This window comes from Panthera pardus, unplaced genomic scaffold (assembly GCF_024362965.1).
Source record: "Panthera pardus isolate Hobbes unplaced genomic scaffold, ASM2436296v1 HiC_scaffold_22, whole genome shotgun sequence".
Lineage (NCBI taxonomy): Eukaryota > Metazoa > Chordata > Mammalia > Carnivora > Felidae > Panthera > Panthera pardus.
In genome coordinates, this window is record NW_026526788.1 from 53,433,986 (window position 1) to 53,447,500 (window position 13,515).

The 13,515-nt window shown below is 40.2% G+C and overlaps 1 protein-coding gene across 8 annotated transcripts in view; it reads left to right on the forward strand.

Moving 5' to 3' along the window:
- The window catches only part of PLCE1 (phospholipase C epsilon 1), a 321,468-nt gene that overhangs the window by 32,642 nt on the left and 275,311 nt on the right, over window positions 1-13,515 (forward strand). For all 8 annotated transcript variants that reach the window (XR_008424888.1, XM_053909742.1, XM_053909736.1 and 5 more), the window contains exon 2: window positions 4,417-5,969. Coding sequence is in view for 7 of the 8 variants with exons in the window: in XM_053909742.1 (XP_053765717.1) it covers window positions 4,767-5,969 (1,203 nt within the window). In the remaining variant the exon portion in view is untranslated. The remainder of the gene's footprint in view (window positions 1-4,416; window positions 5,970-13,515) is intronic.

The window sequence follows — 13,515 nt, forward strand, 5'->3', positions numbered from 1 at the left end:
AAGTGGTTAAAATAGTTGCCTGAAGTGCCAGATGCCAATGTCTTATTGTTTTTCTCCGTGAGAATCCACATTTGGTCTTTTCTGCAAAGTTAATCCCACTTCTTTATCTAGCTGATTCCTTCTTGTCTTTCAAAACTCGGCTTGCTCATCATCTTCTTCAGGAAACCCTCCATGGCAATCACCCTCACCTTGTCCCCACTATCTGATTTAGATGCTCTTCCTCTGGGGTAACCCAGATTATAGCCCTATTTGCACTATACCTTACCTGATGATCTATTAGCTTATAAAGAAATCAAGGGGAAATTCCTGCCTCATTTAATTTTGTACTTAGTAAGAATATGTTGAGGGGTGCCTGGGTGGCTCAGTCGGTTGAGCGTCCGACTTCGGCTCAGGTCATGATCTCACAGTCTGTGAGTTCGAGCCTCATATCGGGCTCTGTGCTGACAGCTCAGAGCCTGGAGCCTGTTTCAGATTCTGTGTCTCCCTCTCTCTCTGCCCCTCCCCAGCTCATGCTCCGTGTCTCTCTCTCTCTCTCTCTCTGTCAAAAATAAATAAACATTAAAAAAAATTAAAAAAAAAAAAAGAATATGTTGAATAAAGGAATGACCTGAGATGGAGTCTTCAGGGAGTCAGCTCTCTCAGATGTTGTTCAGTACTGACTACCACAAAACAAAGATCTCAGCCTGCCAGAGACAAACTCAGATAAAAGAGGATCCTCCTAGAAGGCATGGATCTCTGCATCCAGCGGACATCAGAAATTCAAACCGATGAGGTTTCAAACTAGTTAGCAAGAAAGCAGCATAACTATGGTGGAGAGCAGAGATTCTGGAGTCAGGTTTCTTGGGTTTGAATCCTGACTCCACCATTTTCCAGCAGTGTGATCTTTGGCAAGTGACTCAGCTTCTCTGTGCTTGGGTTTCTAATCTGTCAAATGTGGATCATAGTAGAACTGTTCTGTATTAGTTCTCTCTTGCTGTGCAACAAATTACCTCAAAACAATGTCTCAAAACAGTAAACATTTATTATCTCACATTTCCTGTGGCTCAGGAATTTGGGAACTGAGTGCTTCTGGCTCAGGCTTGCTCATGAGGTTAAAGTCATATAGACGTATAGACCATGGCTGCAGTCATGCGAAGCCTTGACTGGTGTTGGAGGATCCCCTTCCAAGATGGCTCATTCCAGTGGCTTTTGGCAGGAGGTCTCAGTTCTTGCCACAGGGAGCTCTTCCTATGTCATGACATCTGATTTCCTCCAGAACAAACGAGAGGAAGAACAAAAGGAAACCTCAATAAGTTTTATGACATTTTATGACCTATTCTCAGAAGTCATACACTGTTACGTCAACACATTTTGTATGTTGGAAAAAGTCACCAAGTACGGTCTCCATGCAAGGGGAAGGCAGTTAGGCTCTACAAAGAATTTGTGGACATATTTTAAAACCATCACATTATCTTGTATGATTGAGTGAAAATTACATGAGAGAGTAATTTTGAAGTGCTTAGAACAGGGGTGAAGCAGTACATGCTTTGAATGACCTTCCTCATAGGTGAGAAAGGACAAATAACAGTCAGTCTGAAGGCTTTGGCTTTAAAAGTTACTCTAAAAAATAGAGCAAAGTTATGGAAACCCAAGGTAGTGCCAAAAGCCATTAAAATTATCTATTTGGTTCTTGACATGAAAAGTTGTTCATGAATTGGAATTTGTAAAAAAAAAAAAAGCAGGTATAAAGTAGGATATACAGCATGATCTGGTATTTGTGTAATCATATACCTATATCTCTGTGTGTTGATGCATAGAGAGCCTTATGGAAGGAGTTTACTCAAAGTATTAATAGTGGTTATCTCTGGATAGTGGGGTTTATGTTAAGTTGAAATTATTTTTGTGTTTTCCTGCATTTTTTGAATTGTTTTACACTGAGCATATTTCTCCAAAAATAATAGATGCATTTTTTTTCTGAAGAAAATTTAAAAGAAACCAGGTTGGAAGGAGGATGTGAAAGGTGGAAGGGTTAGGTTGAACCAGGACACTGCTGCTCTGTGTGGGCTCATTGACTTCCTGTGAAGTATCTGACTGACAGGATGCCCTCTGATTTTTTAAGGTAGTTGTGAAGACTGCATGTGCTGGGAGCCAGTGAGACTTTGTGGTTGCACTTGAGGGGCATATATGTAAGGGAAGAGGGGTAGGTTGCTGCTTCTTTGGGACAAGAGGAAAAGGGAGAAGCACGGGGAAGAGGGACACCTGTGTGGCAAAGGGCAAAAATGGGTTAAATCTGGTGTTGACAGCAGAGTATGAATGCTCATCAGTTGTCTTGGTAAGGACGGCTTCACTTACAAAGGAATGGTATACTTATGAAGGACACCTGTGATCCCGTGGTGCCCTGTATATCCTTGATAATTACACTTACCACACCAGATTGAAATTTGTTCAGTTCTCCCTCTCTCAATAGAATCACAAGCAGGGATATCTAGCCCCATTACATAGTTCCCAATGTAGAACAGGGTTCAATAATTTGGGGAATAAAAATAAATTATTTTTTAAGAATACTTTTCGTAAATTGAAAATTTTTATGTCCACATTCACCTGAATAATTTCTTTTTTTAAATGTAATTTCTTTAACTAATTAATAAGTTTTTAAATTTACGTCCAAGTTACTTAGCATATAGTGCAGCATGATTTCAGGAGTAGATTCCTTAATGCCCCTTACCCATTTAGCCCATCCTCCTTACCACAACCCCCCAGCAACCTTCTTTTTGTTCTCTATATTTAAGTCTTTTATGTTTTGTCCCCCTCCCTGTTTTTATATTATTTTTGCTTCCCTTCCCTTATGTTCATCTGTTTTGTGTCTTAAATTCCTCACATGAGTGAAGTCATATGATATTTGTCTTTCTCTGGCTAATTTTGCTTAGCATAATACCCTCTAGTTCCATCCACGTAGTTGCAAATGGCAAGATTTCATTCTTTTTGATTGCCTAGTAATACTCCATTGTATGTGTATACCACATCTTCTTTATCCATTCATCCATTGATGGGCATTTGGGCTCTTTCCATACTTTGGCTTGAATAATTTCTTATTAAAGTGAATGGAAAGAATACACACACACACACACACACACACACACACATATGCACACAAAGTCACATTTGCCACTTCTGTTCTTTGTTCATCTTTTCCTCTTTTTCTGCCTTTTGATTATTTGAAAATTTTTATGGTTCTAATATTTTGGTTTATTACCTATATTTTTTCTTAAAGTGGTTGTATTGAGCTTATAGTATGCATCTTTAATTTATGACAGCCTGCCTTTAAGTAATGTTACACCAATTCACTTAGAAAATAATCTTGTAACAATATACTTCCATTTCCCTTCTCGTGACCTTGTGCTATTTTTTCCTTCTGCATGTGTTAGAAACCCCACAATACATTGCTATTATTTTTGCTTTAAAAGATTAACTATCTCAAGTGGTTTACAATTTATAAAAAATTGTATTTACATACATACTTAACATTTTCCATGCTCTTTATTCTTTTGCATGGATCCACATTTCTATCTGGTATTGTTTTCCTTCTAAAGGACTTCCTTTACTGTTTCTTATATGCAAATTTGTTGGTGATGAATTTTTTCAGCTTTTGTATGTCTAGAAAGTTTTTCTTTTCTTTTTGTTTTCAAAAGATATTTTTGTTGGGTATAGAATTCTAAGTTGGCAGTATTTTTTCTTTTAGTACTTTAAAGATTGACTCTACTCTCATCTGGCTTGCATTGTCTCTTATTGTGTTTTATCTTATTTTATTGTTTCCTCATGATAAGTGTACTTTTTAATCTCCATCCTCAATTTCACCCATCTCCCTAAACACCTCCCCATAGCTTGCATTGTTTCTCATGAGAAGCCTGCAACCACCCTTATCTTTGCTTCTCTCCACTTAACATGTCTTCTTTCTCTAGTTTTTATGGTCTCATTGAACACTCAACTTTCTTTCCTTTAAATAAGAACTCTGTTGGGTTCAGCCTGAGTTCCCCTTCCCTCCCCTATGGCCTAGAAACTCTCAAACTGTAAGCTAGGGCATTTATAGGATTCACCTCATTTGTTGTTGTTTTCTTATTTCAGGAATCAATGTTCTGTGTCCCCTGTTGTTCAGTATTTAAAAACCATTATTTCTTTTTTTTTTGTCTGATTTTTTCAGTTGTTTAAGGCAGGGGAATAATTCTGGTCTCTGTTGTTACTCTACTTTGGCTGGAAACAGAATTTCTGAAATATTAAATCAGAGAAATAAATACCAAAAACATTAAAAGTAACTATCAATTGCAAAACTCTGTTCATATTCAGAATTGGTTCATATTTTGCATTAGCTTAGAATTACAAGTTCGGTTTAAAAAATTTATTTAGTGCCACAGTGTTTGACATCATGTCTTTTTCTTACAGGAAACATTCAAACTGGATTTTTAATCGTTAGTAAGTCAGTGAGATATCAGAAGTTGCAGAATGCAATCCCGAGTAAAAATCTCCAAAAGAATTACTTCAAATAACAGAGGAAAGAAAATTGAACTACCACCTTAAAACTCTGGTCTAGAAAAACATATTACACATGATAGGAAGTTATAACTGGAGAAATTTATTTGGCTCTTAATGCACCTGAATGAAAGGAATTGTCACACTGTTTCTCAGGACTTGTAGATCTGAGATTATTTTAATAATAAGTTGTTTTATAAAAATCTTGACATGATCAGCAGAGAGAAGAAACAGCAATAGCTAAAACCTGTGTGTTGGTCAAGATGACTTCTGAAGAAATGGCAGCTTCTGTTCTCACACCTGTGACTCAGAGAAAGGTGAAATCGTCTCCGTCGGCTTTAGATGAAAGTAGTGAAAAGGTCTCAGACGTCAGTGTTCCAAAGGCACATAGTGTCAGGCAGAGTGGTCAGACTTCCACCATCTCACGACTGAACAAGCTTAAAGAAGAATCCTCTGGAAGCAACTTGCCCAAGATTGTCTCCATAGCAAGGGAGAAGATAATGAGTGATGAGAACAGCAATGAGAAGTACTGGGAGGAAAGCATGCCAGATTCTGTGAAAAACCTCAATATTAACTGCAACAACGTACTGAAAAACAGCCAGTGCAGCCTTCCTCAGAGCCAGTGTTATGACACGTGCGATTCTGTCATGGAGGAAGGCCTGTGTTTGGAAACTGGAATCCCATCCTCACTGGAAAGAAAGGTGTTCCCTGGAATTCAACTGGAAGTGGATGGACCTCCCATGGACATTAGTCCCTTAGGAAATCAGTCGGCCATCATAGAGAGCGGCCGGGCACACCCTGACGGCAGCATGGCAGCATTTCACTTTCATTATGAAGTCGACAGGAGAATGTCAGACACTTTCTGTACCTTGTCAGACAACCTGATTATGGATGATTGTGGTAACTGTGTACCACTGCCTGGTGTTCGTGGGGAGCGACAGAAAAATTATATGGCATATACTTGTAAACTCATGGAATTGGCAGAAAACTGTGATAATAAGAATGGGCAGCTGCAGTGTGATCATTGTGACGCCTTAAATGACAGATACTTGTGCTTCGAAGCTTCTTGCCAAAGGGCCGATGCGGTGTGTTCAAGTGACAGCTTTTGCAGGGAGGACTTTACTAACAGTCCACCTGCCAAGACCTTTCTGAGCCATTTTGAGGACTTCCCTGATAATTGTGAAGATGTAGAAGAAGATTTTTTTAAGAGCAAAAAGGAGAGGTCCACTTTGTTAGTGAGAAGATTTTGTAAAAATGACAGGGAAGTAAAGAAATCTGTATATACTGGGACAAGGGCGATCATGAGAACTCTGCCTTCTGGTCACATTGGGCTGGGAGCTTACAGTTACATTGATCAGAAGAGAAGTGGCCTCCTGCTGCCCTGTGGGAGAGTTCTGGAACGGCGGTCAGCGGTGGCAGTTAGGGAAGATGGGAGCTGGTGCCTGTCAGAAGCTCAGTGGTATTCGGTAAGGAATAAGTTTATTTTTGGTCATTTCTTTAAACTTGATCTTTTTTTTAAGTTTAGTTATTTATTTTTAGATGAGAGAGCGCATGTGCATAGGCACACATGAGTGGGGGAGGGGCAAAGAGAGGAGGACAAAGAATCCCAAGCAGGTTCTGTGCTGTCAGTGCAGAGCCAGATGTGGGGCTCAAACTCAGGAACCATGAGATCATGACCTGAGCTGAAATCAAGAGTGGGAAACTCAAGTGACTGAGCCATCCAAGAACCCCAAAACTTGATCTTTTAAAATCCAATTTTCTGTTGTCTTAATTCATGGAAAGTTTTAGGCTCTGTCAAATTATGATTCTTAGGGGAAGCATTTGTAGTTACTAGAAACTTGTAGACCTAATGGATACGCGAGTCAATAGCTGTCAAGATGGAGTTAACTCTACAATGATATAAGTAACTAGATGCACATATGTATGTCATCAGGAGTGCAGAAATTAGGGAGACTCCCAGGTTACTATATGTAGGATTAGGAGACAGACTCCTGATAATGGGAAAGTGGTTCCATTGACTGATTATCTACTTGTGCCTTTGGAGGTACATGCCTATGTCTTCTATATTTTTGGGTTGCAAGGCCTAAAAGAACTTAAGATATGGTTACCTTCATTTTCCAACCAATGTTCCCAGTTTCTTCCCTCCTCACCTTTTTTGTGCCATGGACCCCTTTGGCAATTTTGGTGAAGCCTATGGACTCAGAAGAATGCTTTTAAGTGCATCCAATGAAACACAAGGTGTTATAAAGGACACAGATTATGTGAACATATGTACACTTACCAAGATATCATTTGAAATTATGATATATGGCAGGGTAGGTGCTTCTTTGTTAACACATTAAACAGTGGCATTTAGTGGTTCGATAACTACCATAATTCTGAAGTAGTGATGAATGTCAGTAGGGAGTAGTTTCCCTGGGACTTTCTCAATTTTAGCATTACAAATCCCTCATCCAGGGAAACCCCCTCAGTCCTGGGCAAACCAGGGCAGTTGGTCACCCTAAATATAAATACTCTTTCAGGGTTTCAACCACGACTGTATTATATAGAAATATCTGTGATTTCTATCGGTGACAAGATCACAGGTACTGTTCTAATACTGAGACTTGTTGGTCTGTATTCATAATTGAAGGGAATGCTAAATGTCTAACTCTCACATTCCAGTGTTTCACAATTCCTTAAAACCTGGCCTTGTGAATAAATACCCCATCTAGAAAAAACATTCCTTTTATTGAAATACAACTGGTATATTTTTATTGTCATCATCATCATCAGTCATGGAGCTAATGTTTATTTTGCATTTGACATGTGCCAGACATTGGGTCACATAATTTACATACTTGATTTCATGCAATCCTCTCAACTACCTTCTGATATTAACCCCTTTGTATTGCTAAGAAAACGGAGTCTCAGGAAAGTTATATACCTTGCCCAAGGTCACTTAACTGCTAAGTGGTATAACTAGGATTGTAATCTGGGCAGCCCAGACTCTTAGTTTCTCAAGATCCAGAAAGAAATACAATTGAGAGTAAGCTGCTAAAGGAGCAGAAGGATTCTGTTCATTTCAGTGTCTGTTGATTGAGTAACCACACTCACTGATGCTTATGGTATGTCAGACTTGGCTGTGTTCAATGTGGCCAATCCCAGACCCTTGGAATCACAATCGCTGGGGTAGGGCACAGCAGGAATGATTTTTAGGGTTCCTCAGGTGATTGTATGATTCTGTGGAGTTGAGAACCACTGTCCAACAACTTTGAGCTCTTTGCTCTTTGGGCAGGACATTTAGGGAATATTTGCTGTGTCCTAAAGACCCCGACACTGCGGGCTCTCGGGAATGGCACGGCTGACCTGGGAGCCTGCCTGAAAAGTGACGACCCTTCTCTCAGGCCCTTCTCTCTGTGCATTTGACCTACTGTTCACCCAGTAAGGGTCGGCAGATTTGTTTTTGAATGTTCACCTGACTCCTTATAAAACCTGAGTCCCAAGCAAGGTGACGTCAGTGACACACAGCACCCCCCTCCCCCCCGCCCCCAGCTCTTCTGACCAAGTTTTGTCCATGCAGGGAAAAAGGAGCTCATCACAGTAATGTGTCTTCCCAGTTAAAAAATGCAGGCGTTTTAAAAATTCATATACATCTGAAGTTGAATGTTAAGAATGCAACAGAAATTTAAATGCAGCAAAGAGAGTGGAAGCAGATTGAGAACGGTTATCAGAGCCCCCCAACACTTCTACAGGCATGGGGGTCATGCGTCTGCTATAAATAATTGCAGAATAATTTCTGGCATGATAATACTCACTCCCCTAGTTTCTGGAGCACTGCCACTTCTTCTGAGAACGTTCATGGGTCCCTAGCTCCAGTCTGCCCCTGTCAGTTAGAGGCACTGAGATGGTTCATTTCCAATGAAAAGAACCAAAGAGATGATGCAAATCATCTCCTCCCTTCTTAGTCTCTGAAGGTTGGGAGAGGTTGCCACACCTCGACCAGAGTGAAGACTCTGGAGAAGAGAGAGGAGAGCTCTTCTCCTGGATTTCCAGGAAGCTGTGGCTATTTTTATTAACCTTAAAATGAAGCTGGGGAATGGGCTGACTGTCCTGTCCTTTCTGAAGGGAGAGCTCTGAAAGGAAAGATTTTGAATATTCAAACCATACCATGGAAGGAATAAATCAGTATTTTCTAAAGTATTATATCCTCTCAGTATCTCACTTTTTAGAGTCTGGTGGAAATCCTTCTCAAAGTTGTCAGATAAATTGTAGCCACTTTCCCCAGCTCCTGTATGTGGCTTCCTTCACCTAAAAAGTGCAGATGCTAATGCAATGCTCCTGTTCCTATTTTCTGATGAGTTCGCAGGTATCCATCCTGTTTCCCCAGTCAGACTGTAAGTTTCTTAAAGGGCAAGAAATGACTGTACCTTTTTTTCTGCTCTCCACGATGCAAGCATAGTGCCAAGCATATAGAAAACAGGACAATGTCATCTTAGGAACATGGTCTCTGGAGTCGTGTCAGCCTGAATTGAACGTTGACCACTGTGACTCCACCATTTACTGCTGGTATGACCTCAAGCAAGTTATTTGATCTCTTTGCTTCTAATTACCTTATATGTAAACTGGGAGTAATGATGTTGTGAGGGTATTAAATGACATGGCTCTGTGAAATAGATAGCACAGTATCTGGCAAGGAGTGGGAGCCAGTATTTTCACTCTGGCAGTTTATTAATATGCTTTGTCATGAACGTGTCCCCACCTCATTCTGCCCTTTGAAGCTTCTCCCATAGGGGAGTTTATGGTGGTGTGAATTTGAGTGAATGTCCCTCAGTCTATGATGTGGTAGCTTGTACAGTCTTTCCTACACATTTAAAGAATGTGTTATTTGTCCAGTTAGTTCCTCTGCCTCACATTGAAATTTTTTCTTGTATGCCTTCGTCAAAATGACCCAATTAATTTATGTTTGCACAGCTGTGCAGTGAAGAATGGATTTGAATGGGAGACATTAATGAGGATTAATGCTTGCTGACTGACTAACCATATTGGTATCCTCCCCCCCGACTTGTGAAAAATGAAAACCCTACTCCTGACCCAGTTACAGCCACACTCCTGCTCTCCATTTATTGGCTCAGTGAGATGGCATATTTTGGCAAGTGGTTGAAGTCTCCAGACTGAAAGTTGGTTGAGGGTGTTTTCCTTTTAAAAAATTCCCCCTCTGCCTGAATTTTGGGGAGTTTAGGGTATTTAGAGTTATTCTGAATATGAAGTACACGAAGTCCCTGCCTGTGCTGGAAGTATTCATGGAACCTGAGTTCTGTGTGCACTGAAGGATGGCGTGTGGAGGAGGGGAGAGTGGCCAGGGCAGACAGGCCACCAGCTCCCGTGTTATCACTTCATTTGTCTCCCTGCCATGGTCCATGAGAGGATTTACTGTATAAGAATGTGTGCGGCCAAACAGAAAAAGAATGAAGTTTTATTTTTTTTAAAAATCAGACTAGAAAAACAGTAAATTAAAAAGGAAAGTCACACCAGCTTCTTTGTTGCTGGTTCTTACTCTTCTTTCTTCCTTCTAAAATGTATCTTTCTTCTTCACATTTTATTCTACTCTTTAGCAGAGAGAATTAAACATAAGAGGCAATGAAAAATTTTTGAGTGTTTAACATAAATACCTTCATCAGTATTTGTGTCTTTGAGTTTATATTTTCTTTGTTATGTGTCGAGGGATCAACCAATAATAAATTTGTCTTCCGAGTGGTAACTTTTAGGAATGATCAACTATCCATTGAGTCCTGCTGTCCAGTGTTGTAATAGATGGCTGTTGAAATAGCAACATGTTTTATTTTCTCCTCTGGAAATTTGGTCTCTCTGCAGATTGGGTACAGTGTGGACCTTGAAATAATTAAAATTTCACAGTGTGTACAGACTAAGCTGAAAGCCTGGGCTTGGTAGCATGCCAGGCCTCCTCTTCCATTACTAAGGGTTATGTCAAGTTCATGACATGGGTATAGGACGATGCTGGCCCCTTCCTGCTGAGCACAGTGAAAGGGAATCCAGATCCCGGACAGACAGCCCCTGCACAGTTTAGTCACGTCTGGTGCATCAGTGGAAAATGTGACAGGCTGTCAGAAGCTGACTTTGTGATGATTGGACAGCTTTCCCTTATTAGCTGCATTGGGGCAAGTTTAAGATAAATTCACTTCCACATCTCAGTAGTTACACCAGCTCTTTGGCTAGGATTTAGCAAAAAAAAAAAAAAAAAAAAAAAAAAAAGAAGAAAGGAAAGAAAAAGAAAAGAAAAATGTTGACCCTGGACTCTAAGGTGAATATATTCATGGCCACTGTTATTCACATGGTAGCCTTAGGACACTATCCACACTAGGATTTTTTTTTTTTTTTTCCTTTTCCCCAGATGTCCTGAATAATGGGAATTAGCAGCCAGAGAGGCCTCATCCCTAGAAATGGGCCATGGTTAAAATGTGGCCTGAAAAGAATCAGAACCCATAGACAAGGATAAGACCATTAGATGGAGTCCTTATTTAATATACCCTGCATTTTTACACAGGAAGGACTCAGGCTGCCCACAGAATGACCCCTTGCAGTCATGAGGTCCTCTCCCCTTAATCCCCTCCCTGGGTGCTGTTTCCCTCAGGGCTCATATGCCTCCTGGAGTGGTATGGAGGTTTCTTCCCCAGTGACCACAGGATTCAGCATCAAGGACTGAAGCATCATTGGGAGTGAGGGGTGACCATCCCCTGACCTTTCTGTGACTAGACTAACTCATGGCTCAGGCAGGGCCCTCCCTGAAAAAGTATTCTCAGACAATGGTGCTGGGTCATTTTCTGGTCTAAAGAGCCTTGGGAACACCAATATGGTGTTCTGTCCATTGGTTCTTTTTTCTAGCAGCTGGCCTGGATGCATTTAGAACCTCAGATTAAATATGGGTCCTGCAGAGTTCAGGCATCCAAATCCCTAACCTTAACCAACATTCAGCCCTTGAGGCCCAGCCCCTTCCCTGTCATTTAGGCCACCACCCATCAAACCCTCAACAAGAAAACCACCTCAGTTTTTAGCGACAAAGAGACACCATCATCTTTCAAGGGTAAGGAGAGCCCATACGTTGAATCCAAAAGCAGATGTCTTTCAAGGCAAGGAGAGATACTTTGATTTCTCCTGTTTTTAATAGCTTTATTGAGATATAATTTGTATACCATACAGTTCACCTATGTAAAATGCAAAATTCACTGGTTTTTTATATATTCACAAGTATGTGCAACCATCACCACAATGTTTGAACATTTTCATCATCTCCAAAAGAAACCCCCTACTCTCTAGCTATCACCCTCCATTCTCCTCACCCCTTCTCCCTATCTCTCTACTCAGCAGCATCTACTAATCTACTTTCTGTGTCTAGAAATTTCCCTATTCTGGACCTTCATCTGAATGGACTCATAAAGGATGCAGTCTTTTGTGACTGGCTTCTTTCACTTAGCATAGTATATTTTTTTTACTTTAATTTCAGTGTAGTTAGCTTAGTATATTCCAGGTGCATCTGTACTATAACATGTATAAGTACTTTGTTACTTTTTACCTCTGAAAAATACTTCATTGTATGAACATACCACATTTTATTTATCTGTTCATCGGTTTTTGGACATTGGATTCTTTCCACTTTCTGTCTTTTTGTCTGCTATGAATATCTGTGTGCAAGTGTTTGTGTGGACATATGTCTTCATTTCTCTTGGACACGTATCCAGGGGTGGAATTGTTGAGTTATGTAACTATGTTTAACCTTTTGAAGAACTGCCAGACTGTTTTCCAAAGCAGCTGTACCTTTCTGCATTCCCACCAGCAGCGTGTGAGGGTTCAGTGTCTCCACATCCTGACCAGCATTTCTTAGTGTCTATCTTTTTGCTTAAAGCCATCCTAGTTGATATGAGGTAATATCTCATTGTAGTTTTGATTTGCATTTTCCTGATGGCTAATGATGTTGAACATCTTTTCATGTGTTTATTGGCCATTTGTACATCTTTGGACAAATGCCTATTCAAATTCTTTGCCTATTTTTAATTTTTTTTAATTGTTGAGTTCTGTATATATTCTGGATATAAATCCATTATCACATATATGATTTTCAGTATTGTGTGTCCACATGTGTGTAGATATATATGTGCGTATGTGTATACACACACACACACACATATAGCTATGGATATGGATATAATGAATGCAAGTCGAGACAGTGGCAAAGAAGGCTTATAATTTTAGTGCACAGTGAAACTTGTTAAATATTTTCTTTGGACATGGATCTCATTCTCATTGTTCAAACTTACCCCACCATTAACAATGGTCAAGTTGAATTTTTTATCTTCCTTCTCCCCCAGATTCTTTCCAAACTCCAATCTGCCTAGTTTCTCCTTCTTCTTCTGCCTAAGCTTGTATTATATAGGCTGTTTTTCTTATTATCTAAATTCTGCACCCCAGAGAAGTGGCTGGGAACCAGATTGTCATCTGCAAAGTTGTGCCTCACAATGAAGGCATCTGAGGCAGAGCTGCTTGAGGAGGTCACCACTTTAGTAATGTACTGCATTATGCACAAGTGGCAGGACCATGCCTAGGTTGAGGCCAGCAAGGTGCCTAGGTGGCAACTTGTAAGGAGGCAGTTAGTCTCAGGGTTTCGCAAGTGCCAGCTCTCTACTTATTAAGGAGTGCCTCCTTAAATTTTGAGCCCTGGGCAGCTCACTTGTCTCCCCTTGGTCCCAGCCCTGGGTAGAGGATCTAAGAGACTCTGTGGTTTAGAAATGCATATCATCTTCCTATCTTCCTGCTTCAGGAATGGCCTTGACTAACCCCTCATATACTTTAATGCAAATGTTGTTGAAATACAAGCTAAGAATGGTTCCTCATTTTTAAAGCGTTCAAAACAAAATCAAAAGAAGAGTAATATTTCATAACATATAGAAATTGTATGGAATTCAAACTTCTGTGTTCAAAAATGAAGGTTATTGGAACACAGATACACTCATTCCCTTT